The sequence below is a fragment of the Cyprinodon variegatus genome, unplaced genomic scaffold (assembly GCF_000732505.1).
Source record: "Cyprinodon variegatus isolate N-32 unplaced genomic scaffold, C_variegatus-1.0 Scaffold213, whole genome shotgun sequence".
Lineage (NCBI taxonomy): Eukaryota > Metazoa > Chordata > Actinopteri > Cyprinodontiformes > Cyprinodontidae > Cyprinodon > Cyprinodon variegatus.
The window spans coordinates 229,551-257,221 of NW_015150666.1; the positions used below are offsets into that span (position 1 = coordinate 229,551).

Sequence of the window (27,671 nt, forward strand, 5' to 3'; positions counted from 1 at the left end):
AAAAAAAAAAAAAAAAAAGAACCTGGGAAAATACCGAGGACATGACCTCGGAGTTCTGCACCCAGAGCAGCTGGGGTGTTTCTCACCTGTCAGCTCAGGACACAGAGCCCCGAGCTCCGCGGACAGCCAGTTCAGCAGCGGACAGGGGAGCTCATCACACCTGCACTGAATGAGGCAGGAGCCGCCCACAGGGTACCTGAGCAGGAAGTGGAGACAACAGGTAAACTCACCTGGTCTGAAAGTCAAGTTTATGATGCAATCTAGAGTCCACAGTGAGAAAAGCGGAGGGATACACGCTGCATTGATCTATACGATACAGGATTTTTAAACTTTTTACACATTAACATCGATAAATTATTATTTCTCACCCAAGAGCAACAATGGCTGAACTTGTGTTCTTGTTTCTCTCCATTCCAACAGCGGAAGGGAGACAATAATTCACATTAGTTTTTGTTGGCGTGTTCAACGTGCAAGTAGTGAACTGGTTCTATCGCTCAGATATGAGCGGTGTTTACATGGACTGCTTCCTCACAGGATGTCTAACTGAATACCCCGCTGATATATCGCCCTCTGCTGGTCGGAGTGTGCAATTGCCCAACTCGGGAAACCGCTTTCAACTGGAAAAAACACCGAAATAAAGATGATTTGCCCTTATGTTCTCCCGGTTATTCTACCAGGGTATAAAAAACCAAATTTCCAGACAGTAAGTGAGTGAGTGAACATTTCCAGTCAATAAAGTGCAGCAGAATGAAAAGAACAACATTAAAGTGAAATTAGATTTTATGAAATATACCAAATAACACACCATAAAAAGATAGTGTACACAATGACTTATTCATAATAAAAAAATGAAATTGTTGTCTTGAAATGATGAAATTGTATATTGTTCCAACAGATTCACATAACTTTCCTTACCCTTGATTTATTAAGCAACTATATATTCAGTAACCTCACCATCATTATAATGTTATATACGTTTTTACTTATGTAGCCTACTTGTTTTTTCTTATTTTTTCTTTTATTTATTTAAATTATATGACAATAATAGACTGCGATATTTAAGCTTTTAATTTTTCTCTTAAAATATTTTGGAATTGAATTTTTTACTATGTATTCATTATTTAGTGTTTCTGCATTGATAATATATTTCCATTGTTTCTCCAAAATCTATTTTTTCTATATTTGTTTTATATTTCTAGTATCTTAAGATTGTTTTTTTTTTTTTTTTTTTTTTTTTACCTACTTTGCTAAATAGGTCCACTGATGTAGACAGAAAAGTCATTCAATGTCATGCAGCTTGTTTAAAATGATATATAGAGAAAATAAGTGATATAAAAGCCTGCAAATGTTGTTTTCTAACAGTTTTTCCGTTTTATTATAAGGGATTGGGATCCTCTGTTGTGTTAGAGATATATGCCGTCATACATATTAATAAGCTTTCACATCACATTATTAAAAAAGATACTAATATATAGGGTATCGGTTCTGCAGCAAACTGTTAGCAGTATGATATTTTCACAGTTATATTGCAGTGTTTCAAATATTTACAGTTTTAAATTATATTTTTAAAAATTGTATAGTCTAAGTATTTCATCCCTCAAATCCCTTAAACTGACTGTAAAGGTGCTGGAAAAGAGCTCCCTCACTAACATGGAACACACACCTTGGCTGACAGGAAGCTTTTATTTGTTTTGTGATGCTTTTATTTTGAAAACCAAAACCTCTCAATTTAAGAAAACTTCCTGAAGTCTCTGGTTATGGATTGCACTCATTTTAATGACAGCTTAATGACTTCACCTCACCAGGCAGACCACCATGATGGTGGAAGTGGACTGAAGCTTCAGTTTGATTCAATTCAGTTAGTTTTGTATTTTATCCAATCAATACAAGGTGAAAGTCAGATGTAAGTTCTGTATGTAAAATATATCAGATAAAACAATATTATATCTTTATTTGTGAATTAGCTGTTCTGGTGGAAGCCACTAAATCTCATCAGAGGTATTGTGTTGTGCCAGATTTGGTTGGATCGTAAAAAGTACAGAATTAGAAATATGTGCTTAATAAGGTTAAATGAGGACAATACAATAAGAAATGTACACACAAAAAAAAAAACAAACAAACAAGAAAAATCAGTGTAAGTAAGGTGGATAAAGGTGATGATGAGACTGAGGATAGGTCATAATTATCTAAATGACATTGTAGAGAGGGGATACAACTGAAAGAAAAGGATGTTGGGAACAGTAAGATAGGTGGAACTAAACTGAAGCCAAGAAGGAATATGGAAAAAGGAGGCCTAATTAGGAGAGCATTGTTCAAATGTCTACATAAAACTAAATAGTAGAATTTCAGATGGAGGTTTTGGAAATTACTCAGGTACAGTAGGTGGCGGCATGTACCTGTAAGCTGTAAGCAGTCTGTCTAAAAGTAAGAAAAAGTTTAGCGTTGGACTGTGATGTGAGTTTCTGACAGAGATCGACCAATGCAGGTTATTTAAGGCCAGTGCCATTATGATAATGTAAAAACTGGTCTAACCACTGACATATACTGGCTACTTTTTGATGCCTATCCTTTTTCTTTCTCCATTAACATGATAACCACGCAATGATAACAAATGTTAGAATTTTCTCAACAAAAATTTTATTAACAAATTAAATAAAATATTAACAATGGATTGTAAATAGAGGGAGCGGAAATGCATGCGTTTGACGTGATCACAAGGCATGGCTGCTGAATGCAATAAAGAATCAGCAAATGCATGCTGGGGAGACCTGTTAGGACTTTGCGTGAGAAATAAAAGAATGGTCCCATTGATGACCATTGGGTTGTATCCCATCTGAGGATTTGAGGAATGTATTGTCTCTGTGAAGTACCTTGAGATGACATGCGTTGGGAATTAGTGCTATTTCAATAAAGTGAATTGAAACAATTCAGCAATAACAAATCTCTAGAAGAATATACAAGTATTGCATTATTAATTAGAGAGCTTACATACTATCCTGTGCCTTTTGGGGTAATATAGACCGTCAGGGTTTGCGAAGGATTATGAATTTAAGGAACAGCTGAATAAAACCTTCTTTATGACTTGGTTACGTTATACAGGAAGGATGAGATCATATATTCGGACTGAGGTAAATTATGATCCAAAGTCCAACAGCTTTTTCTGAATTGGTAAACTATGACATCGGTTCACTCAAAGTCTGTTTAATAGTTTCTGCTTATCTTGTTCTTTAATTTTCTTAATGATTCAGCTCCTTCACCACTACGTCATGTGCTGCTGATAATGCTGAAGTGGGTGAGTGCTCAGTGTCACCATGTATTACTTTCCTCAAGGTGCCATTATCACCTCTCTCTGAGGGTTTTACGGTCATCAGATGTGCTGCTTCAAGGCCTCCTTTTCTATCTCCTTCTGCATTTTCTCACCACAGATTATCTGGAACATGTGTAGAAGTGGCATTATCAGAAGCACCTACAGTCTGATCTAAAAGCTGGTGTCATCTGTGCTGCAGCGATTCGTGTGCTTCACATTTATTGTGTCTAATCAGACAATTCTTTCCTCACATCTAACTGTATGCACACATGTATGAACCCCAGCGCTTTATTAGCTCCGCTTGCATGTATTGTTGAGCTCTGCAGGACTTCTCAGCAGGTGCTCTGTTAAACAACCCATCACACCGGTGGCACATCAACAGGAACAATGGAGACAATAGCAGCGAGGCATGCTGGGCTGTGACGTACAGTCCCTCCATGTTTGCTGATACCATATGTACAGAAGCCATGGCTTCTCTGACTACAAAGCGCTGCCATGCGTCAGGATGCTTTGTCTCTTATTCCCATGACACCGGACTCTGCTTCAAGAAAGCTCATGGATGATGACCCTTGACCTTCGAAGAGCATCTAGACAAAGAATGGCATAGATTCCCCCTCTGAGGAAGCCTGAGACCTTTCATAGCAGACTCATTTTATTTGAACATTTTTTTATTTGTATAATTTAACATTTGGTATTTTAAAGGTAAAGATAACTAAAACATCACTGTCATCAAAAGCCTACAAGAAAAAAAGGTTTGAAAACACCAATGAACTTGCAATTGTTGATTTATTTTTTTGTGGAATACTTTAGGGCTGAAACAAACAATCAAATTAATTGTGATTATTTGATTAGAAAAATAATCAGCAACTAAATTCTAATTATTATTGTAATAGATTCATCGTTAACTGGAGTATAGAGACTCTAAATCATGCCTGTAGCTTACAAAGCTCAGAAGCACAGAACAGTAATTATACCAAAATAAAAATAAATAAATAAATAAATAAATAAAAACTACTTTTTATTTTATGATAAAAATCTTCACTATCAATATGCTCTATCCAGATTTCCTCATGCGGAAAAGTTTTAGTTTTACCTGGTTTAAATTCTGTAAACAGTCTTCTTTAAGGAACTTTTTTTTATATCCAATTATTAATTAAAAAAAATTGACAGATTAAGCAATTGGCTAAATAATTGTTAGTTAAAGCCCTAAAATACTTGATTATTCAGTCATTTTAAAAGGATTTCAAGCATGAATGGCCCATTACAGGCCATTTAACCCTCCTTCAAGACTTTTACAAGGTCTTTTCACAAACTTCATTTTGCTTTCAGTACATTTCCTGAGCTAATATTAATAAATGTGGATGCAAGTGAGATAATGAAGGCTTGCTTCTTCCAAAACTCCTCATATTAATTAAGCATATTCATTTAGAATATATATATACACATATTTTAAATATTATATATATATTCTAAATATAAATTAGAATTGAAACATGTGTTCATAAGAAAATTGGAAAAGTAGTAAAGAAAAAAAAGTCAATACACAGAAGTTAATGTGAACAAAAACCTAATGTGTCTTTTATTTAATATTAGGTATATGCGATATAAACATGTTTGCTTTACAAGTGGTGAGGAAAATGCGGTAATATTAGACTTAGGCCCTAAATGTCATGAATTTAAAGTTGAGTCACCATCCATGTTGGAGTTGAAGCTTTACTGAAACTCAGAAGAACGTGTTTCTCTGCATGTTTGGGTCATATGCAGGAGTTGTCATGTTTCCACGATGACGCAGCGCGCGCGCTGGTGCCATGGATCAGGTGTCTGTTTGCGCTCAGGTAAAGGGAAGCCCCGCCCCCTCTTGGAAACCAAACAACCATCGCTGCTGACACACGCAGAGGGCAGTCAGACAACTTTCACCGGAGTGTCCCCCACTGAGATCCAGATTGTCAGAAAGCTCTCTGTGATGAATGGCACCTCTTCTGCGCGTTTAATTCATGCATCTTAACAGGGAAAAGAGCAGAAACTAAAATAATAAAACTGTTAATATAGAGCGATGGATCGGCTACATGAATGGAGGTTAAAACCCAAGAAAATGGAGCTGGAGGAGGACTTCTACTTTGCCTACAGAGCTGAGGAAATAACAGATTACCAGGAGCCCTCTGAACTCCTACATGCTCTGAAACAAAAGGAGGAAGAGGTTATTTTGGCAGCGCAGCTGGGAAACGCGTTGCTCCTGGAAAACCGTCAGCTGAAGGAACAGAGCGAGAAGCTTCATGAACAGTTCACAGACCAGCTGGAGGTAGGAAAAGAGCACATTTCAATCATTTTAACGCGTTTTCAACAGGATTCGGATAACGGAATGGCTGTAAATATTGAACATGAAGAAATAGATGTGCTGCGTAAAAAGAAAAAAAAGAAAGTTTGCGCTTTGGGTGGGCGGCTGACTGGGCTGGAGTTTCACAGGAAAGTGCCTTCCCTTCTTGTAGCAACAGAGAATTTGTATAACATGAACATTCAGATTTATTAAATGAAGAAACGATAGATTTATAAGTTGACTGATCAGATATGAAATGATTATTTGAACCCATCGGCACTGTTAAAGAAAATAAATTCGCACTTTTTGGTTCAGAATGGCTCCTCAAGTCAGTTTCATCTCACATTAAAGAAAAAATAAATCCTAACATTATAACAAGTTTCTACTCAGTTGCTCTCACTATTTACACATTTTTCCTCTGCTTTGGTTTCGATGACTCCACAAGCACTCCTGTCCTGCTCAAATGTGGACACAGAAATGCTTCTCATGCCACAAGCTGCAAAGTGGAAGAACACTAGTGCAACAGTTACCTGGTGGTGATTATGAAGAGGGTGCAAAGAATCTCACACCTGAGAGGTGATAAGAGACTGAAAATATCAGTGCTTTCACTAGGGAGTCGTATAGCTTAAATTTAAAACAATTTTGGACACAAAAAGCAGGACTGGTTGTAGAGAACTTAAATAATTATGAATGATTAAAGCCAGTTTGATCTAAAGTCTTGCAGATTTATCTATCAGATTTATCTATCTATTGCAGATCATCTATCAGGGCCTACAAAGGATGGAGATTTAGCTGAAAGAGTCATTGGACTGTTCCTTATTTTACAGGAGACACACAGAATACAAGGGGACATATATCTAGGTTGATTGGTTTCAGCATTAAATACATAACAAAATCAATTGGTAATTTGTGAAAAGAAATGTTACAAAGAATAAAATCTGTTAAAAAACCTACTGGTAATATCATCTGGTTTGTTATTTTAAAAAATATGCAATCAAACAAACAAAAATTCTAGTTTTGTAAGGACCAAAATAGAAACTGGAAAACAATACCTTATAATGTAGAGGAAACCTTTTTCTGAATATTTCCCTTTTAAATAATACCATAAACCAGTATTTTACGCACTCTTAAAATAAAATGCTGCTCTAAATTAAAATAATTGATCAAATTTGTAACAAGTACGTGAATCTTGTTGAATTAAGGTTAAAACCTTACTTTATTCAATTACTTGTTACCAATTGAAGCAATTCATTTAGATTGGAGCAGCATGTTCTCTCAAGTGCAGGAGGTAATCTATATTTGTTTCTGCATATTTACTTGATTTCTAAACGGGTCAGCTGATAGAAAGCAACTTTAAAACCACAACTCGTGGTTCATGCAACATAATTTTAACCTAAATGTAGGGGGTTTGTATCTGGTGCATCATTCATCAGATTATAACATCAAATCTGCAGCTTCCTCTTTCTGCTCATTTTACTGCTTAGCTGCTCATTCACTGTCAAAACGCTGAATGTATCGAAATTTTCGACTATAAAGTTTGTCTAAGTCTAAGTTTCATTCATCATCGTTGTGGTTTATTTAATTTATTTTTATGTTTCTAATAGAATACCATTTGGAAAACTGATAATGATTTAGTATACATATACATTAGGAGAATAATGATAAACTATTTTTTCTTTTCATTATGACAGCGTTGTGCCGGCCCAAACAGGGACATTTGCCCATCCCCTGTATCCCCAGTGGCCAGAACAGCCCTGGGAATGTCTCTATGGTCTAGATATGTGTCAGTCTGGTCACATGCTCTACCTGCAAGGTCTAAATGGTTTCAAATTTTAAACTGGTGTTAAAATTGAGTTGAATCTGCTGCACAACTATTAAGATTCCTCTGTAGTCTTGAAAAGAGTGGGATTTGGATTTAAAAGCTTTCTGAAGTATGGCAAAAGACAATGTTATAGGGAAAAGACTTAGACAACTTTTATCGTCAGTGTATGCAAAATAGAAATATTTCATTCTGCACACCTTTAAGGCGGTGAATCAGCAGCAGCTTAGCAGTAAAATGAACATTTCCATTTCATAAAGTGCAGTAAATATTGTAAATGAGGGGTGTCCAATTCTCTTTTTATATAGGGACACCTCAGTGTTATCAAGTCTTTTAAAGTGCTAATTGCAGCTAAATAAAAATGACATTTTTGACATTTTCTATTTGTTTCACAGTTTGGGACACTTAAGCGGAACAGCTGTACTTTATGCGATGTTCTGTTTTGTTCTTGCCCTTTAGGGCCTGATAAATTGCAGAGGTGGGCCACATCCGGCCCACTGGCCTTAAATTTGACACATATGTTGTACATTATAATTAAAGTTTCAGTCCTTATTTGTTTGTGATGCAATATTACTAAAATATCTATTATTTCTGGTCAGCTTTGTCAAAAACTAAACATTTGATTGTGGCATTTATCAGCTTCAGAACTGATGCATCTTTAAATATTAATAAAAAAAAGAAAGAAAAAAAAAAGGGATGAACTAGAGGATTGACTTGATGATTTGTGGTCACCTGTTGATCTTCTGACTCATTCCTGTTTGGATCCACAGGAGCTGGAGCAGGGACGCCATGACCTGCGAGTGAAGCTGGAGGACGTCCAGTCCCAGTGGGAGAGCCAGGTGGGAGACCTGGAGCGGGACGTGAGGGAGTTGAGCTCCCAGGTGGAGCGGCTGACGCAGGCGCTCAGCGAGGCCGAGAGGGACAAGAGCCGACTGCAGCTGGAGCACAGCGAGCAGACGCAGCGCCTCAGGGAGGAGCTCAGAACTGTGAGTCTGACACTGAGGTTTAGTTTTAAAAAGAATAATAGTGACAGGAACCTCCGCTTGGATGAAACTAACACCTGCTATGGATCCAAGGCATAACTAGAGGGGAATCGGATCCACTTATGTGAAACTAAGCTGCTTCTGTATCAGTCTGAGTCAGAACTGTTTTAGCTTTAAGCTGAGACTCTCAGGTGGTTTATATGCCAGAGTAAGGTCTTAAAACATGTTCTTTTTCTTTTTTCTATTGTACAAATGGGTATTACAACCTCTCTGGTTAGAGGTTTACATACATCAAGGCTACAGACATTTCAGAGGCTTAATGTTATCCTCTTTTACTGATTAAATCCAAATTGCAGCTGTTTGTTTAGTGATTTTAATTAGAAAATTGAGAACTTAAATGAAGTCCTTTTTCATCCATCCTCCTAATGCATCATCATTTTAAAAACACACCCTCAGCATGATGCTGCCACCCCCAAGCTTTGCAGCTGTCATAGAGTTCTTATGTTTGAAAAAACCTCTCCTAAACTCTTCTAAACATTTTCTCCTCATTATGCCCAAATGCCTTAATAATTTTTAAGGTTTCTTTCATAACTTTCAACATTTTATCAAGCGTAAAAAAAAACCAAAAATAAACCAAAAAACTGTTGATCTATTTTTCCGCATCCTTTTTTTATGTGGCTTTTTTAAAGTAAAAATATAGCTACTGTATACATATAAACCTGCTATTTTCAAACTTGTTTAACATATGTAAATGATAAAACTAGAAGCCAGTGATTAGAAATTGATATCAATGTGCAAGTAAATGTGCAATACTATAAAGGCTAAACTTTGCGACCAGAACTCTTATCCGGTCAGTAGCTGGGATTTTTTTGTCCTGGTAGAGGATCCATGTGTAGCGGGATGGAAATGATACGTTAACTATTAGGAGAGTGAAAGGTAACGAAATAACTTGGATCTCCTACTGCTACTGGTTTCACTTTACAGAGTGAATGTAGGGGATAGGGGGGCGATCTTTATTATTGTATAGCTGTAATTGTTGTACTTTTTGTGTTGTTAGACTCTAGACCAGTTAATAGTGATACATTAAAGTTAACTTTTAACTTAACAAAATGGAATGACATCATAGATGAGATCAGTGACAGCGTCCAGCTGACTCAGGGTTTAGGTCAAACTTTTATTGTCCTGATCTCACAGAAACGCCCCACCCAGGGAGCAAAAATAAGTCTGACATATTTTACAGCTTCTTATCTGTGAACACGGAGGAACCGATAGGATCCCTCAGCTGGACAACCTTGAGTATTTTTCCAGTCTCAGAAAAGCATGCCTTGTCCTTCCAAACATTTGTGAACTTGTTGCTTTCCGCTCGACTGATCGCCTAGCGGACCTGTTTCCTTGTTGTTGTGAAACTAGGAGCAAAAGTTAAAAATGAATCCAAGCAGCAGCTAAAATCCTCCCATAAGTCAAGGTCCAAATAATCAAGGAACTCCTCCACTACTGGGAATACATGCCCCCTTGAAGTTCAGGAAAAAGTCAATTTAGATAAAAGTACAGCTCTTTGCTGCTTCAGGAGAGAGAGAATAGGAGTGAAGCAAGTTTTTAATTTGGCTGCCAAGATCCATTCCTGGTTAGTTATAGACTGTTTAGCTGGTAAAATGTTGGAAAATAAAGCGATCAAGGTTACGAAACAGCTTTGTGAAGGAGCTCTGTGTCGGATGTTTGGTGATTAGACGTGGTGAAGAGTATTGCTACTGCCTGCTGGGGTGAGTTTTTTTGTGGACTTTTTTTGGAGTATCATAGGTCTGGAGTTAGATTTTTAGTAACAACAAAACCATTCAGGTTTTCCTCTTTTTATGATGTAAATGCATGTTTAATGTTATGTATTAAATCAAGAAACTTTACAAAACCTGATGGCAGCTTGTAGATTTACCTTTTTTTTTTCTTTCGTTTTTTTTGTTCCTTTTTTAATCTAGGAGTCATTTAGTTTAAAGTACCTAAATAATTATTTTTTCTTTCTCACTCGGGAAGTCAGGGAAATAATCACCCCAACAAGTGAAAAGTCACTGCTTAAGACCCCCTGCAGAGAGAAGGACGTCTATCAAGAGGCAAAGTGCAGATTTACTGCATTTGTCATTTACTTCCAAATACTGTATATTTATACCCCTGTCAATTTTTATATATATATTTTTTTTGCAGTTTTTCACATTAAAAGACAAATTTTAATACATTTTGGTTGGATTATATGCACAACATCAAGTGGTTCATATGATAAACGCAGAGGAAGCAGATTCCCCATTGTAGCTGCAGTAGCAGTAGAGTAAGGCTCAACTGGGAAATCTTACCACCAGATTAATGCAAAGCTGTTTAAACTCAGTCAGTTGAGATTAAAAGCATCTTCAAAAACTAATTTTCCAGTTCTTGGCACACATTCTCAGTCAGATTTAGGACCTGACTTTGACTGGATTGTTTTGCTGTAGATCTGGCTCTATGTTTGGAATTGCTGTGCTGCTTTAAACGCAAAAGGAATTTTACAACATAATTGAGGAGCAGCTCAGATGACCAATCAGAGGCTTTGTTCACAAGTTTCTTTAATAAGGATTCTGATCATCACTAAAAATGTTGCTAGTTCAGTAGTTTTCTGCATAAATACCACCTTCTCAACTTTAGGTTTTGGTGCTTTTCAACAATAAGTTTTGCAGGTTTCGTATCATCTTGCTGGAGACAACAATGTTATAATTGCAGGAGTATAAATAGCTTGACAGGAGTCTTGACGAGAATTTAGCAGAGAAATGGAATCCAGAAGCAATTTACCAGCAATATCAAACACACCTGAAAGATCGGTGGCGTTAGGATTTCCTGTCCTGATGCTTATGAGGAAATGGCTGCAGAAAAAACTGCACAGAAAATTCCCAATGTTGACAGAGTTCAGAAGTGAGTGGGTACGCAGGAGCCTGAGCTCAGAAAAGAAGATTAAACATCAGGAATCAGTTAGTGATTCCAGGTTTTAATCACATTAACAGACCCAGACCTGCATGTGTCTGCTGCGTCAGTTTATTTTTAATTACATAACTCACATTAGTCTTAATTAAGGTAAAACATTATATGTAGCCCAGAATAAACAGGAGAATAGGACATTTTCTGTTTTCTCTGATAAAAGAGAAATTTCAAACAAGCTGATAAGAAATACCTACTGACATGGGAGTATGTTTATAATGGGAGGGTGGAAATGTTTAGTTAATCGTTCTAAAAGTTTTAAAACTAAACTTTAATTAAATCTTACTGTAAAAAAAAGCATTGAAGAATTATTATGAAGAAGTATTAGGCTGACCATTTATGGAATCATTTAAAAGATTTTCTTTTACTTAGATTTTTTTTTTCTTTAAATGGATTTAAGTTCAGGTTTAGCTGCAGATTAGAGGTATTTCTAACATTCGAACCATCGCTACTCCTTTTCCTAAGGTTTACTTTGGATGCAGGCTGTACTTTTCCTCCTCCTGTTTCCCCCTCACTGCATGATCACTGAAGGTTATTAGACAGCTGGGATTAAATTCTCTCTGTGAATTTCAGTTACTGAAAAAGGAGAGTGCCTGAATTCAGAAAAGCTTCCCTGACCTTCAACCCTTTGCCAGCATCACCACGCTCACAAGCCACATAAAACAAAAGCCTTTTGTACATTTCTGAGATAAATCTTTAATTTTTGTCCATTTTGATGCTACCTTTCACTCCCAACGCCAATGTATCCCAGGGGAAGAGCTTTTCTTTTCTAAAAGGGGGCCCCCGAGGGACTGTGCTGTAGCTGGGGTTGTCAGCTGGTCGATGCCTCTGTGTTTGCATCGGTGGAGACCTGTGGCTTCATAGAGGCTATTAACTCCAGAGGATTTATCAATTAGGCTTTGTGCTTCTACTGGAGAAGCGTCCTCCTCTGTCTCTTGTTTTGCTGATTCCCAGTGGGTCGCTGCCTCTTTTGTGGAAACGGCCCAAGTTTGTTGAATGAGAGAGAAAAGTAGAGGAAATGTTAATTAAAAGCTCCTCGTTTTCTTTTCCAAGGCTTGTTTCCCGTTTGCTGTGTTTTGTTTTCGTCCAATTGTGTCTCTTTTACTCTCGTCATCTGTCCTCTCCTATGTTAGCCTCACTTCCTCTTTAAAATCGCTCTGAAAGCCATTTATCATCAAATCCAAGTTTACCTCCTGCTCCACTGCAGTCTAATGGAGCGTGAAGATGTCACCAAGACGCCTATGCTCTCCCTCTGCTGCGGAGGTCGGCGTTTCATCTGGTATTATGAGCGCCTGATGAGACCTGACATCGGCCTGCCAAACTGCTGAGTAAGGGAAACCGGGGGTCTGGGTTCAGGAAACAGGGGACAGGAGCCGGGCTGATGTTAGGTCTCATGGTTGCAGTATGGTGGATGTTTAACAGACCTTTATTCAGAGCTTCGCCTATTTTATTTTTTTATTCTTATTTTTTTTAGAATCTTTCTGATATTGCGGCTGGTTTATTTTTAATGTTAATAGAGCCACATCCTGCAGTCTTATTAGGTTCTGACCAGACAGAAGCTCCTGAGGTGAATAAATAAATTAATCAACAGCTTCATTTCAGACAACCCAATCAGCTTAACACATACAAAGATTATGTATAATTAATGATATAGATATAATTATCTGTAAATTTAGTGCTTATGACTGAAAATTGGGTGTGAAGAAGTGAAAACTTTAATCCTATCCTTTCTCCTTCCTACAGTGCTTAACAGCAGCAATCTTCCCAGATTCTCTACTTCCAAATTCCAATGTCCAAATAATACGAACTTGGTCATAGAGCAATTCTAAATGTCCAGCCAAGCAATTTTTTCCAAAAGCAGAACTTGAAAACAATTGGATGGAAGATGCAACCAAATAATAACTAATTTCTTCATATAATCTGCAACTTCCTCTATTTTCTTTGCTTATAGGGATTTTATTTAATGAGCTGTAGATGTCTGTTCTCTAATTATCCAGTTCTATTAATGAGCTTAGGACTCTATGATATCCCTGGTATCATAGGTTTGTTTCCCCTGAATCAGGTAATAAAACAATACAAAGAAAATGCAGAATAAATCTTGCTTTTTAAGAGCTACAAGCTCTCCTTTGTAAACCTGCTCTGGTCTTTTCCTCTGTGATTCCAAAGGCCATGGAGGTGGAGCGAGCCATGACCAGTGAGCTGCAGGCGCTGAAACAGGAGCTCCAGCAGAGCAGAGGAAACAACAGACAGCAGGATGAGGAGCTGATCAGCGCCATGAAGGAGCAGGTGGATGCAGATACATTTCTGACTCATTCCAATAACAGGATTAAAGTGTTTTGTAGTCAAGCAGACAGGGAGCAAAAAAAGAGCAGAAATCTGTTGATATTGTAGAGCTATTTCCCTCCTCTGTGTCATTGGACAACAGAAAGCTCAGGGAAAATTAATAGAATTAGAAGAGCAGCTAATGCAGAATAAATCGTAGGAATTTAAATAAAGCTAGGACAGAAAATAGAAGGGCAAACATGGATTCGTTGGATTCGCAGCTTTGGATTTCCTTTGAGCTTTTTTTATAATCTGTAATCAGAATCAAATATGTACAAACATCCATTCTGATACATGGATAAGAGCCTCTAGGTCAGCTAATCCTAAAGGTTTATTCTTGTTAGTATGAGTTTAGGTTCTTAGATCAGGTTGAATCCAAATGTATCCAGGTTTCAACCATGTAGCCATTGACTGAAACGAAGTTGTTAGATTTGAAGGTAGATACTCTTTTACTACTTAGCCAATCACACCATCACTGTGATGCTACCACCTCAGTGCCCCACAATTAGTCAAATTGGTCCTGTTGCAAATTTGAGTCTAGAGTGAGAGATGTGGGTGCAGAGACTTGCTTTCCAGAGTGACACACTTTAGTGTGGACAGATATACTGATCTTTGATTTGAGCTTTGCAGGTTGCTTTGCTGTTCTTTAATGTTTTTACAAATTGCATAAAGCTTAGGATGACTTTTGGGTCATATGGCTGCAACCTGCAGAAAGCTGGTTAACCCGCCATGAAAATGTTCCTCAGCCTAGAAAAGTTGTGGATGAGGACTAATAGGACTGCTCAGACATGCCATTTTAATCCCAAAATTATTAAAACATTGATATGATTGTATCATATACTGTGTATATACATCTTGGACACCATTGTAATCACTCCTCAGGTTCATTAATAGGTCATTTTTAAGCCTCCGACTTCTTCCTCCTATTTTATTTTGTTCCTCGCTGCTTTTTTTTAATCAAAAAAATTATATTTCCCTTGTTTCTGAAGCAAGAATGTTTGCACTTTACTTTATTTTCAGTCCTTCAGTCTGTGGTAGCAGATGAGACGTTAACATACGGTGTTTTTGTAAATTTTTCCTTCAGGTGTTGAGGCTCACACAGAAGGAGCAGGCGCTGGAGCAACGATTGGAGAGCGTCAGTCGAGAAAACGCTGAGTTGAAAGCGAGTTTGGCCTCTTTACAAACGTGCTTAACCCAGCATGACCAACTCAACCAGCAGCACAGCCAGCAGGTATACAAACAGAGACACATGCCGATACCTAAACCCTTCAAACACAGCAAGCATATCCCCCACCCTTTCCTTACAGCTATGAAAACCCTCCATTTAGGGGATGTCATGTAGGTAAACGATGTTGGTAGATAAATAAAAGCCTCAGTTTTAAAGCAATGCTCTACATTCTACCAAGCCACCAGGGTTTCAGTGGGATTGTTAAAAGAATTGCAAAACAATCTCCTCATCCCTGCTATTGTAGCTTCTACCCACAAAGCTGGATTCCTGACTTGCTCGCTTGGTTTCATGTTGGGCTCAAGGCTGGAATCTGGCCCATCAGGATTTCTCGTTAAATAAAAGTCACTTGAAAACTGAACAGCTCCAATTCAAAATAACCGACCTATTAGAATAGAATACAAAATGCATTTATTTTCCCACAATGGGCAAATTGTGTCGTTTACAGCATTAAAAGGTTATAGTGGAAGTGGTCACACAAAATGCATCTTAGAAAAGTGTATATAAATAACAGATAGGAACATAAAACAAATAGAGCATTGTACTGTACAGTGTTTTTACAGTATAATACTCTGTATCTGGAGAATAAAAAAAATCAATAACAGCTGTGGACATTTTTTTACAGCAATGGATATGAGAAGAAAAGCCACAAAACCAGAAAAGTGCAAAAAAATGAAATGACAGTAACATGTTATTTATCTGACTAAGTTAGAAACTGTGCAAAAAGAATAAATGTAAACACTTATTATGGTTGTTGGAAACAGTGGTGGTTATAGGGTCTCCCTGATGCATTTAGGGTGCAGCAGTCTGTCAGCGAAGGAGCTTTCCAGTTCAGCACCAGCTTCATGCATGGGGTGGTAGACATTATCCAACAGAGATGGTAATTTAGTTAGGATCATTTTGTTTCCCACCTCCTGCACTGAGACCAGAGGGCATCTGGACTCTGAGAGCAAATGTGATTTTTATTTTTCATTATTCATGTTTTCTAAAAACATTGTTGGAATCATGCATTCCTCTTTTTCTTTTAAGCTCCGAGATGCATGGCAGGAGGTGGAGGTGACACGAGACCGTTCACAGCAGCTCCAAGCTCAGGTGGAGGAGCTTCAGGAGGAGGTGTCACTGCAGGAGAGCAGGAGCCACTTTGATGCCTCTCTATTGTCAGAGCTGGAAGCGGCAGACTGGGGGGTCAGCAAAGAACAGGTACAGTAGCTCATATTTGAACAACTACAAAAAATAAATGTCTTAAAAAAAAAGTTCCTTTAAATTGATTTACAACTGAAAGTCCTAAAATCCATCGATTTTAAATAGATGATCTTTGAATGATTGTCTCCTCAAAATGATTCTGCATCTATTGGCTTATTATTTAAATGTTTTAACATAAAATAAAACATCCCAAATAAGGAATAAATTGTATTTATTGTTTTCCATATTACAATCTTTCTCCACCAGCTCATGTTACATCACTATAATCATACCAAAGGTTTATCGATGTGAAAAAATAATTTAAGAAAGACAGAAAGCTATAGCAGCTAATACACTCACTCTCTTAACCAAAAAAAAAAAACATTTTTAGAGCATGAAAACATCATTCCTTAGATGAAAACTAAAGAACCTATAGCCCTGCAGAGATCACCAGCATCTTTTTGCAGAAGTAACATTAAAAAACGCTGTTGGCGTTTTCAATAAACAACCCAGAAGCATGACAGAGAGATCGTGACCTGAAGTATCACATTAGGTTTGTTTGAAGGTGATACAATTATTATACAATTAGCCTAGCTACTGAGAAACTGTTGACTTTTGAACAGCACATGACAGCCTGTATACTCAAGTGAACCTATCCAGTGAGACTTTTCCTGGAAGTAAAACAGTCTCTCTTTAATCACTACAGTAAACACAATTGTCCTGGACAGCGAGGCTTTAAATCTGGTCAAATGCTGAGCTAAAGAGACACCAGTATTTTTGTTTAGGCTGACTTTACTGTATTTGCACTTAGAGCCCAGCAAGTGGGTGTTTCTGTAGTATTCCTGCCCGCAGTGCGTCATGTGTGTTTTCAGTAAAAACTCTCCAAAAGTACCACCAAGAATAAAAATCTATTTCCTAAAAATCCTTTGCTGTGAGATCTTGGGGGAAAAAAAAGTCAATATGGGCCTGTTTTGGATATCAACCTATGTGTTGTAGCTAATAAAGAACAAGTAGCTGTCTTTTGCAGAAAAGGGTAATATGACAAGTTCTACATGACAGTGTGACTTTTCTGACACCATCCAAAGGTGTAAATGTCTTTATGTGTGTATAGATGTTAAATGAAAGGGGATGAGGTTGATGAGTCCTCACACTCATGCCAAAGTACATCTGAACAGGAACATGTGATATGTAACCAGGCTTCTGCGTCATCAACTTTGTTTCCTGTCTCTTATTTTGCATTGTGTAAATATTTTTACGTTTTTCATTCTTCATATTCCTAACATATTAAAGAAGATGGTCTTGGGTTTTTAGGTTCAGGTTTATGAGCTGAGAAAACAGATTAAACATTTTAATTTTTGGCCAGTTTTAATGACTCCTCTTATAAAGATGGACTCCTTATTCTTATAACAATATTCAGTCATCTGACCAGCTTAGCTAAAATTCGGTCTCGGTAATATGTCTTACCTCCCCTTGTGTAAATATTGAATGTCATTCAAGTGTTGAGAATACAGTGTGTTGCAGAGAGAAAGGAAACAGAACAAAAGACAATTACTGATTTGCCTCTCATTATGCATCTTTGATAGATTTCCTTTTGATAACTTCATATATGTTTGCTTTCCACAAGCTGGACCAGATTTTTTTTCAACTGGTACCAATTGATCTAACATGTAGTGATAAAAGATTCATATGTTTTTGTCTCCAGATAACTCAAGAAATGGACACCATCCTCCAGTTATTGCTCCCTCTGACCCGGGGTCAAAGCGAATCGAACGTCATGGATCAACAGGAGGACCTACCTGCCATTCTGCAGCGACTGAAGGGAGTGGCTCAAACTCTGTCACCTGCATCCAGTCCCCAGGTGAGGGCCAGGACAGGGAAACAGCAATGAAAGGCTGCATTGTTGGTTCAAATCCAAAGAGGAAAGGATGAGCTCAATGCATTCTTTTAAACCTTGTCTAAGCTCTGATAAGCATTTAATGACAGCACTCGCAAAGAATGAGCTCTGATGTCACTAAATCATGCAAGCTGCAGTTTATGAGTAAACAAGCTTTACCTGAAAATCAGGTTTGTTTGTTTGCTTTGCAGTTTTTTTTAGCACTAGATTACAAATTTTGTTTTTTAGGCATACATAATACCTCAATATGACTATAAAAAAGCAAACGTTCTGCTCTGAAAGGTCTACCCTTGGGGAAAATAAACACAAATTAGTCCTCTATTATCCCGGTTATTTACTCTTCCTCTCGGCTGCGCCAATCAAAGGCATTTAGATGGCCCCTTTGTATCATAAGGAAAAAAATATTATATAGTGCAAAAAAATTTATTTTTCAATCGGATAATAAAGTTATGGGGATCATATTTCTTAAACCTTTTCCACATATATTTAAAAGTCTCTAATGAATTTGATGCACAAAATTTGATGCATAAAATTTTGTGCAGTGGTGGCAGGTGGATTTTTCTCCAGTGGGGACTGTCACTTCAAAATAGACCTGAATTAGCTGATAGCACAGTAAGGGACATCTATAATCCTAAAGCCACATTCTCTGTGTCCATCCCCAACAGGATGAGCTCAAATTTTTAAGATTTGCAGCTTTCCTTAAGTCTAATATTCATCTAAATTCACATCATACTTCTTTAGACACAAAGCTTGACAGCTTGAAAGGACAAAGCAGAGAAACTTCTCCAACTCCCTGTTTTATACCGAGTGTTGTTCTCATGCTGAATTAAGTCTCAATGTGTCCTAGGCTATAAAACCCCCTTGTTGTTCCATATGCTTATGATGATAAATACACATTTCTGATCATAATCTTGATGCCTCACAGATGCAAAACGCTGAGTTTTGCTGTTGCCGCTTTCTGGTAGGAATTATGTGCAATTTATTCACAGGTCAGGGGTAAAAAATCTGCTTTTATTTAATTTTTTTCTGACTGGCTGGTCATTGATCAAAGCCATTTTCTCACTGCATCTTTAGTTTTGATTAGCCTATTGAATAGCCTCTGATATCAGTGCTGTTCATAAAACAATCCTGACCAGTAGAGTGAATTAATTATCAAGACATTTGGTTATAAAATGTATATTTCTTGATAGATATTTGCTTTTTGTACTATTCGAGTAATGCCAGAAGAGACGGTTGCAGGGTTCATCATGGCTCAGTTCTTAGCCCTAATGTCTTCTTACTTAATATTTCGGGAATTGATCATTCTTCAATGCATATCCTCGAATTACAATCCTTAGGCTAAGGATATTAAGTTTTATTAACTGCCTAGCCTAGATAAAATCAAGAAGTGACTTTTTTATTTATGATTTTTTTTCCCCATCTATTTTATTTAAAAAAAATTTTTTTATGTAAAGCTCTTTAAGTTTCTTATTTGTGAAAGATGATTTATAAAAATATGAATTAATTTAACTTGTTTACTGATTATTGAAAGCATACGTCTAATATGTATGTCTTAGCACTGGTTAGCTGTGATTCGTCTCAACTGATCTGGTAGCGGGTTCTTTTTGCCTTTAGCATGCAAATCCAATCATCCACCTGAGTCTCACTGCTTTTGTTCCTCATCCATTTATCACTGTAACTAAATAACCAGCCACACCTATGTTTTTTTGACTGTAAAGACCAAAACCACAGAAACCCCCTTCTGTTGCGCAAGTGTGGCTGAAACCTGACCTCCCTGCTAATGTCTCTGTCTGTGCAGGAGGTGAATCTGGGCTTTGAGGACAGGGTGGCCGATCACTGTGGGAATCTGAGCACAGCACAGGAGCTGAGGGATCAGGTAACCACTGATGGATAAGGAGGGGCATTGCCTGTGGCGGGTCATTGTATCAGAGCTAGACTGCAAAAGCAGTGGTACTGTTTGCCCGCTGTTCTTGTGTTGTATCGAGGGTTTTGTGATTAAAAAGCTTTTTTGTTCTGACCTTAATGTGAAAGTTATTTTCTAACATCCTAAAGTTTCTAACTTTAATGTAAACAAACCACAGAAGCATCAAATAAGTCTAAGTTTACTCATCTTTTGGCTACTTTGATTTTTAACTGCTGTTAAAATCTAGATAGATATATTATGGAAAAAGTTAATAATACAAATTCTGTGTTGAAATGGCTTCATTCCAATAGCTTATTTATTTATTTTTTTATTTCTTAACCTTTCAATGATTATTTATTTTGTCTTCTCTCTAAAGAACATCCGGCTCCAGCAGGAGAATAGCGAGCTACTACAGAAGCTGCAGAGCATACAGGATCAAAAGGACTTCGTCCAGCAGGCCATCAGAGATCGGGATGAAGCTATTGCCAAGTACATAACTCATCTTTTTTGAACTACTTAGTCTGGTTGTTTTCAGATCTCATTAAGGAGACTGAAAAACAACAAATATTTTTGCAGCTTGTTGCCAAAACACAGAACTGCTGCACTGCTGCTCGTTATCGTAGCTTGCGCTTTTACTGTACTTGACAATAAAAAAAAAAAAATTGTTTTTACTTTCATCACCTTACGTTGAGTTGCAATTAGTGTTGAGCTGCATGCCGGTCATTTCTGAGTATCTAGAAAATCCATTTTGAATACCACACTTCAATTGTTTGTTAGGTTGGACCCATTTAGCATGGACGCACTTGGCGTCACATCCGCCGAACAGCGCAGGAACTTCTGACTAGAAGTAAATGAAGGAAAATAGGCTGCAGGCTTATAGATGCATCGGCGCTGAACTGCTGAGGTGTCAGTCTGCTCATCAAACAATGTTTAAGGCGTAAAGGGTCAAATAAAAACGCTATTTTAAAGATATTTTTCAGTAAAAACTTGCAAACTTATTTCTTTCTCTGTATAAATCTATGTTATCTGTGTAGGCCTAAGTGTTTTGATTGTGAAAATTAGCTGTTAGCGGCATAAAAACCTTGAAAAAAAGGAAAAGAAATGTCCCTTAATAGTACTACTGGGAAATATGTTCCCTGCCTTTGTTATATCATTTCTCAGGGAGCAGGGAGCTTCCACAATAAGCAGCACCTGGGAAGCATTTTAAACATCAGTGACAGTCCGAGTTTCAAACCTGCGGTTCTGTAGCCTCTCCAGGATGGAAATGCCCCACTCTCTAACCACCAGGCCACTGCAGTTAGGTTATTGAACAATAGCTATGAATATCTCACAGCGCTTTCTTTAGAAAATAGAAAGAGTGCAACAACAACAAAATTACCAACCTAAACTGACCTGTTTGTTGATTGTGCATTTGTGCATAGCAATGAGGTATGTATTATTGATTTCCCTCTGAGAAAATCGATGACCACACTCCAGTCGAGTAGGTGGCGGAAAACGTACCTTAAGTTGGTTGCCATCCGGCAATAAAAAGTAAAAGAAGACCTGTATGGCAATGTGATCGTTAATGAGAGTAGAAGCCAAGACAAACGTGCTATGAGACCTGAATATAAATGCATATCTTGATAATCAAAATATTGCTTGTAACATTCTTATGGAATCTAAAAAAACAATTTTATCCTTCCACTTAAAATTTTTTTTCAAAACTTTTAAATTAAATTTCAATCAAATTCAATTATTTTTGTGTTTTGAATGTTAAAAGCGGCGGCAGATTTTGAACACGTGTAGATTGTTAAAGATTGTACTGTACATGTAGTTTAGAAAAAATAGGTTATTTTTTATGGCTCTAGGTGTGTTGAATCTGATCCTGATTAACTGAACGTTTTGCTATCTCTCAACAGGAAAAACATGATGGAGGCTGAATTGGTGCGAAGCAAAAACGACATGATGTGTTTGAACAACCAATTATTAGAAGCTATTCAACGTAAACTGGAGTTGTCCCAGGAGCTGGAGGCCTGGCAGGTGAGCTCATTTTCAGGCTGCAGTTAATCTTCTGTTTTTAGTCTTTCTGATGTCACTTCAGCTCCATAAGATTCTCAAACATAGATGATAAAATTGGCTGTATTTTTGAAACAGCGGCGTGAATCACAGTGGATCGTCACTAAGTTACAAGCAGATTGGGTGGACATGAGCAGCAGATGTCCGCGGCTGCTGAGTGACGATGCCAAGCCGAACCATCTGCTGCCTAGTCTGAGCGTCTGAGCTTTGATGGAAACAATGCAGATCAAAACACTGATTGAATTTTCTGTGATTACATTTCCTTATTTGTATTCAAAGATTAAAGTTAATCATTTTCATATTATTAGCACAATACAGAAACTTGAAAGCAACTTTTCAAGTAGAGATTTGTTGTATCTTGAAGCTTATTTGTTTACAGCTAAAAGGTTTGTTATTAAAACCCTTTTTGAAACTAAGATGTAAATGGATAAAAAAATAATTTCCTAAAAATCATTAAATGGATCATGGATATGTTTTTAACATACAAGGAATGAGAAATAAAAAAAAAAAAAACTAAAGTCTCACTGGGACTGAGATGTTTGGCCTTACTGTCATATAGTCAAAGATATTTTTCTTTAAAAATGCTTTAATAAACATATCTTACATATTTTGAACTAGACTAAATCCAAAATCAGAAGTTTATTCTGTTTTTTCATGCAGCTAAAGCTTGCAAATTACTCGTTTTAATGGTAAAGTGAACTTTTCAAATATTTTTAACTAGTTATATATTTTTTTATTTATATTTAAACCCTTTTTTAACATCTTTTGATGCTTTAAGAAACCAGATACTGTTAGTTTCTAAGTTCAGTGAACTACAAACACTGGCAGACGTGTTGAAAAACAGGTAATAGAACACGGGGAAAAGAATTTGTCCAACTTTTCTCATGATCTAAGTAGATGTAGGCAAGTAAAACACGGTTAAAACTGTCTACTTTTTTCAGGAATAAAAGGGCTGCATAATTTCAAAGTACAGAGATTACCTTACTTTGCCTATAAAACCCCCATAAAAATCATATATTCAACTATAAATAAAACAATATGGGTCAATATTTTATTAGAATTCTGTTTTCTTAGTCCTTTTTAGAGGCTGAAAAAATGTTGCACTGGACATGATCAACAGGGATAAACATGCACCATCTGCTGGCAGCTTTTACTCAAGGATCAATCAATTTTTGCAGCAAAATCGGATCGCTCCCACAGCCTTAGCTCCCACTTCAGTAAAAAAAAATTTCATATTGTATTATAATCACTACTTTGGTCTAATTCCTCTTGGTAATAAATATTTTTTTTGTGCTTTTTCACACTTCATTTTAAACTTTTCCTCCTTTCTTTCGAACCTCCATTACAAGTAGCTGCCTTGCTTGGTTTTTATAACTGTTGTTTAGTCATTGTGTGCATGTGCGATATTTTATCCCTGGTCATGCACCTTGTTATGATAAATATACACAAAGCTCTTAATTTACTTACAAATAATGTTAAAACAAAGAAATAAATTATGATATGCTAACAAGGCCCCATAATTTCATCGGAACGCCTTTTCATTCAATCAGAGAGAGCTTGTGGTGCAGAAATGTGGGAAGTTATAGTTACTAGGCCCCTTCAAGCAAAGTAACTCATATTTAACTAGAAGGCACACAAGCATAAAGATTGTGCACTTTCTTCAGTTTTGCTTTCATAGTAACTTTAACATAAATCATAAATAGGAGTCATTCAACTCATTCATTCATACCTTTATGTTCCAGTGAACCTTTGTTTAGTTGACCTAAAATTTTGTGTAAACATAAAAATAAATGTCACCATCTAAATTTAGTGCAAGACATCTTAAAGAAGTCCAGATATAGACTTGCTTAGCTAAGACTGGGACAGTCCTGGGATTTTCTAACTGAGCCTTCTGACAGGATAGCAAACTTTTCAGGCTATAGTCCATAAGTATAAACCCTTTCAACACACATTATTCCTTTTTTATTATTATTATTATTAATGCAGTGACATAATTATACTTTCCCAGGAACCCATAATTATGCTGCTTCTTTTCTCTGCATGGTCCAGATTGGAAATTACAATTCTCGCTGCACAACTGATTACTGGTTTGGCAACAAGCTAAACTTGTTTTATTATAAACAAAGGGAGGGCTTTAATCTTAGTGCAATCTCTGCAACCAATCTTTCTATTCTATTCTTGACACAATGCAGTCAGGAAAGTCCCTTACCGCCAAACCCAGACTCTTCCACTGGGCTACCAAGTAGAGAAGCGTGATTCATCACTTTAGAGAACATGTCTGCACTTCTAGTGCAGTTCGAGTCCATTGATGCTGGGCTTCAAACCACTGGATCCGACTCTTTGCACTGAACTTTGCAATACAGCTGCATGGCTGTGGAAACCCATTCAATGGTTACATCTGTAGCTGCTGACACTGCAAAAAGCTGTCGACTTCATGCTCTGAACTTGGTGGTTTCATATATTTTTCCACTTCATGGCTAAGTTGCATTCATTCCCATAATTTCTACTATTTAATATTACCTAGAAACAATTATGGAATGCTTTATCCTTTTGTTAAGTGGCCATCCTATCAGTCTACAGGCCCAGTCATTGGATTTATTACACCTGTGGCCATGGAAGCAAATGAAACGGCTCAATTTCAATGGTACAATTATGTATGTATGACACCTCCTGATTGCTCCCACAGTATTTTAAAGGGAGGCAATCAATAATTAGAAACTGCTGGTAAATTTGTTTTCCCTGGCAGTAAGATCATTAACATGTTGGCTGGAGTAGCACTGCTGTAGTTGCCAATACTTCACAATGCTGATAGTCTTCCAGATGCTAAAGGTCTAATAAGGCGTTGAAAGCATTGTGTTTTTGAATCATATCCCACTCAGCCATCAAGCTCAGTCTCTCTTCCTTTCTCTCCCTCAGGATGACATCCAGATCGTCATCAACCAACAGCTGAAGTCGCAGCAGCAGACAGAGGAGCTCCAGAAGAAGCCCACCTCCAACGGCCTGTCGTTTTTCCGACGACCCAGCAGGACGACCTCCACCTGGACACGCCAGCTCTCCTCTTCTTCTTCCTCTTGGATTTCAGAAAGTAATCCGGACAAAGTGCAGTCCCCCTGGAGAGACTGGCTAAGACTGGGGAAAGGGGCACAGTATGGAAAGTAATGAAGTGCAGAGGATCAGAGACTGCTGGTCAGGGAAGCATGAAGTAAAAAAACAAAACAAACTGAGCAGTAATGAAAAAAGAGCCATGAAGTCGACTCCAAGAGATGAAGGACATGAACAAAGACTTTTTGAAGAGACACTTTTTTACTGCAGCACATTTCAGTAAAGGCTGAGCCTTCTTGGGTCTAAACTGTGACGAGGTGGAAAGGATTGCAGAGACCTGCTTAAAGACTGTGAATACTGTCTCTTATTTTGTTTATTATACTAAGACAGTATAATAATTAAATGATACTTAGAATTCAGTGCAAAGTATTCCTTTAGGTTATTCAACTTGACGATCAAACAGATTTCAGCGTCACTGAATTTATTTCCACTAAGTTGGATGTAAAGTTTGTGTTCATTATTTTAGTTTTGCTCAAGTTATTTGTTAACACAATGTACAGTAATGTATTTTTTTTTTATAATTTACACTTTGTTTTTTAGTTAAAAGCCTTTCCTGAATTTGTACTTGGCATGCGTTATGCTGTATGTAACCTCAATCCACTCAGTTATAAACTGCTTTTTTTCTAGCATTTCTGACTGTTTCCTCATCACATTTACATTGCAAAGAATGCAAAGAGATACAATTTTTTTTATCTTAAATTGTGGGGGAAAAAACAAAAAACAAGAAGTCAGTATTGAGGTATCAACTTTCAAAAAACTAATACTTTTAGTTTAATATTTCCAAGCAGAATATTATAAACATTTATTACTTTTTTTATGCAAGAAAACAGTTCAGTCTAATTTAGTGGCTTTTCTCTGGATGGACAGGCGTACCTCCTGTAGTATTTGCTTAAAAGTTGCTCAGTAAGTTTCAAGAAAACCACAGATGCTTTGTAGCAATCAATGGCTCTTGGAAAATTCTGTATAATTTACCACTTTTGTTATCAAAATTGGAAAAAAAATTTTAACTGGTTGACTTCATGTCAGTGAAGTACTGAAGTTCATACAGTTTCAACAGTAGCTCAGGGCCATCGACAAAATCCAGTCAGATGTGGGTTTTGGTTCATTGCTCTGTTGGGGATCCAATCGTATTTACGCAAATAATCCACTTAGCTGTACTGTACTAAGAAAGGGCATTATGCTGTCAACACCATGCATGGCAGTACTTTTAAATGTTTTTCTTCTTCCATTTTGGCCAAGTAAGACTGTTAGTCTGCAGAAGATATTTGACTTCTCTGTGCAGACAGTTGAAAATTTAAACTGACCTGAATTCAGTTTTGCATGAATTGTTTCTTTGTTATCAGGAAGTTTAGCCAATTTGGAAGCTAAACTCTCCTGAATGCTAACTTCTACTTTGTGTTAGGTTGGAATCTTGGTGGTTCCTGAACTTTTTCTGATTTCCTTTTATCTAAAGGAAATCGTTTGGGCTTGATTGTTGAAACCATGATTTAGTCTTTGTTAACCAAACAGAACAAAGATCCCAGCCATGCATCAAAACTGGGTTTAAAACAGATAAAATAGGCTAACATTAAATATACATCTAAAAAAGGAGCAATTTCAACGTTTCAAAAAGTTTAACTGGAGCATTAAGGGATCATCCCATCATTTTTCCTGCCAAACATGTAGGCCTGTGGGGCTGGCCGTTTGATGCAGGTTTACTGCATCTGGTCAGGTCTATATTCAACAATCTTTGTCCAAAGAATGAGGTTATCTAACTGCATAAATGTACTGAATTGCCAGACTTCCATCAGTGAATTTTTTTTCCCCTTCCTGCTCTCATGGGAATATTCCAACAGCAGTCAGATTTTATAGGATTAAAATTATTCTAGAGTGGTTCAAGAGGCAGAGAAATTATTTTCATACATGGGCCTTTTGCTGATTATGAACACTTAGGATATTATGGAGAAGAGTTTGTACAGCAGTCCAACTAGCTAATTTCACTAAACTATCAGATCCATACAATATCTTTAATGGAAAGTTGGTGCTTCTAGGATAAATGCATTTCAAACAAATACTTGGGCCTGTGACTTTTATTTGGTCATGTCTAAAAACTAAAATTTATCCTAGGCAAAAAGAGACCATATTTACAAATCTTAGCTAAAATTTAAGGCTAAGAAGTGTATCACTGAATCACTAATCCATATCCCAGTGTTGAGCAGTGTTTCAAAAAGCAAAGCAAAACAAAAAGGTTGACAAATAAGCAACAGAAATGTGGGTCACAATCTACACTAAATAACTTGGCTGATAGCAGTGTTGACTCAGTAGCACAGGTAACACATTCCCTTTTATTGGACTCTGCTGAACACATAACGTAACGGAAAGCAGAGACTACATTCTAATTGATTTGCACCTCCTACCAAACTTAAGCTAAGGTTGAGTCAAGGCAATCAGGTTAATCCTGAACCATAAACCTGTTTGTGCAAATCTTTATTTTTGGTAGTCCTGACATCAGGCTTACTATCTCTATGTTTCTGGTATCAGACTCTCTGATAAGGTAACTAGCCCAAACAAACAGTGAACGTCCATTTTGGGTTT

General features: G+C 37.1%; 2 protein-coding genes across 2 annotated transcripts in view; one reads left to right on the top strand and one right to left on the bottom strand.

The window, feature by feature from the left end:
* The window catches only part of LOC107088315 (protein FAM98B-like), a 3,882-nt gene extending 3,350 nt beyond the window's left edge, over window positions 1–532 (bottom strand). Inside the window, exons 1-2 of the mRNA XM_015380417.1 lie at window positions 369–532; window positions 87–196 (exon numbers count right to left, since the gene is read on the bottom strand). Of these exons, the coding sequence (XP_015235903.1) occupies window positions 87–196; window positions 369–412 (154 nt within the window). The 5' untranslated portion in view covers window positions 413–532. The remainder of the gene's footprint in view (window positions 1–86; window positions 197–368) is intronic.
* A 4,828-nt stretch (window positions 533–5,360) lies between these two features.
* On the top strand, window positions 5,361–25,720 carry LOC107088308 (bicaudal D-related protein 1-like). Its single transcript, XM_015380409.1, has 10 exons — window positions 5,361–5,606; window positions 8,211–8,426; window positions 13,581–13,700; window positions 14,821–14,967; window positions 15,991–16,161; window positions 17,846–18,001; window positions 19,836–19,913; window positions 20,317–20,429; window positions 21,839–21,959; window positions 24,912–25,720. Exons 1-10 carry the CDS (start codon window positions 5,361–5,363, stop codon window positions 25,152–25,154), a joined length of 1,611 nt encoding a protein of 536 aa, XP_015235895.1. The 3' UTR covers window positions 25,155–25,720.
* Window positions 25,721–27,671: the final 1,951 nt, after the last annotated feature.

Bases quoted from the DNA above. Each gene is read 5' to 3' on its own strand.
- LOC107088308 (XM_015380409.1), top strand. From the start codon at position 5,361: ATGGATCGGCTACATGAATGGAGGTTAAAACCCAAGAAAATGGAGCTG. The intron at 5,607-8,210 runs GTAGGAAAAGAG...TTGGATCCACAG, and splicing joins AGTTCACAGACCAGCTGGAG to GAGCTGGAGCAGGGACGCCA. The intron at 18,002-19,835 runs GTGAGGGCCAGG...CTGTCTGTGCAG, and splicing joins CACCTGCATCCAGTCCCCAG to GAGGTGAATCTGGGCTTTGA.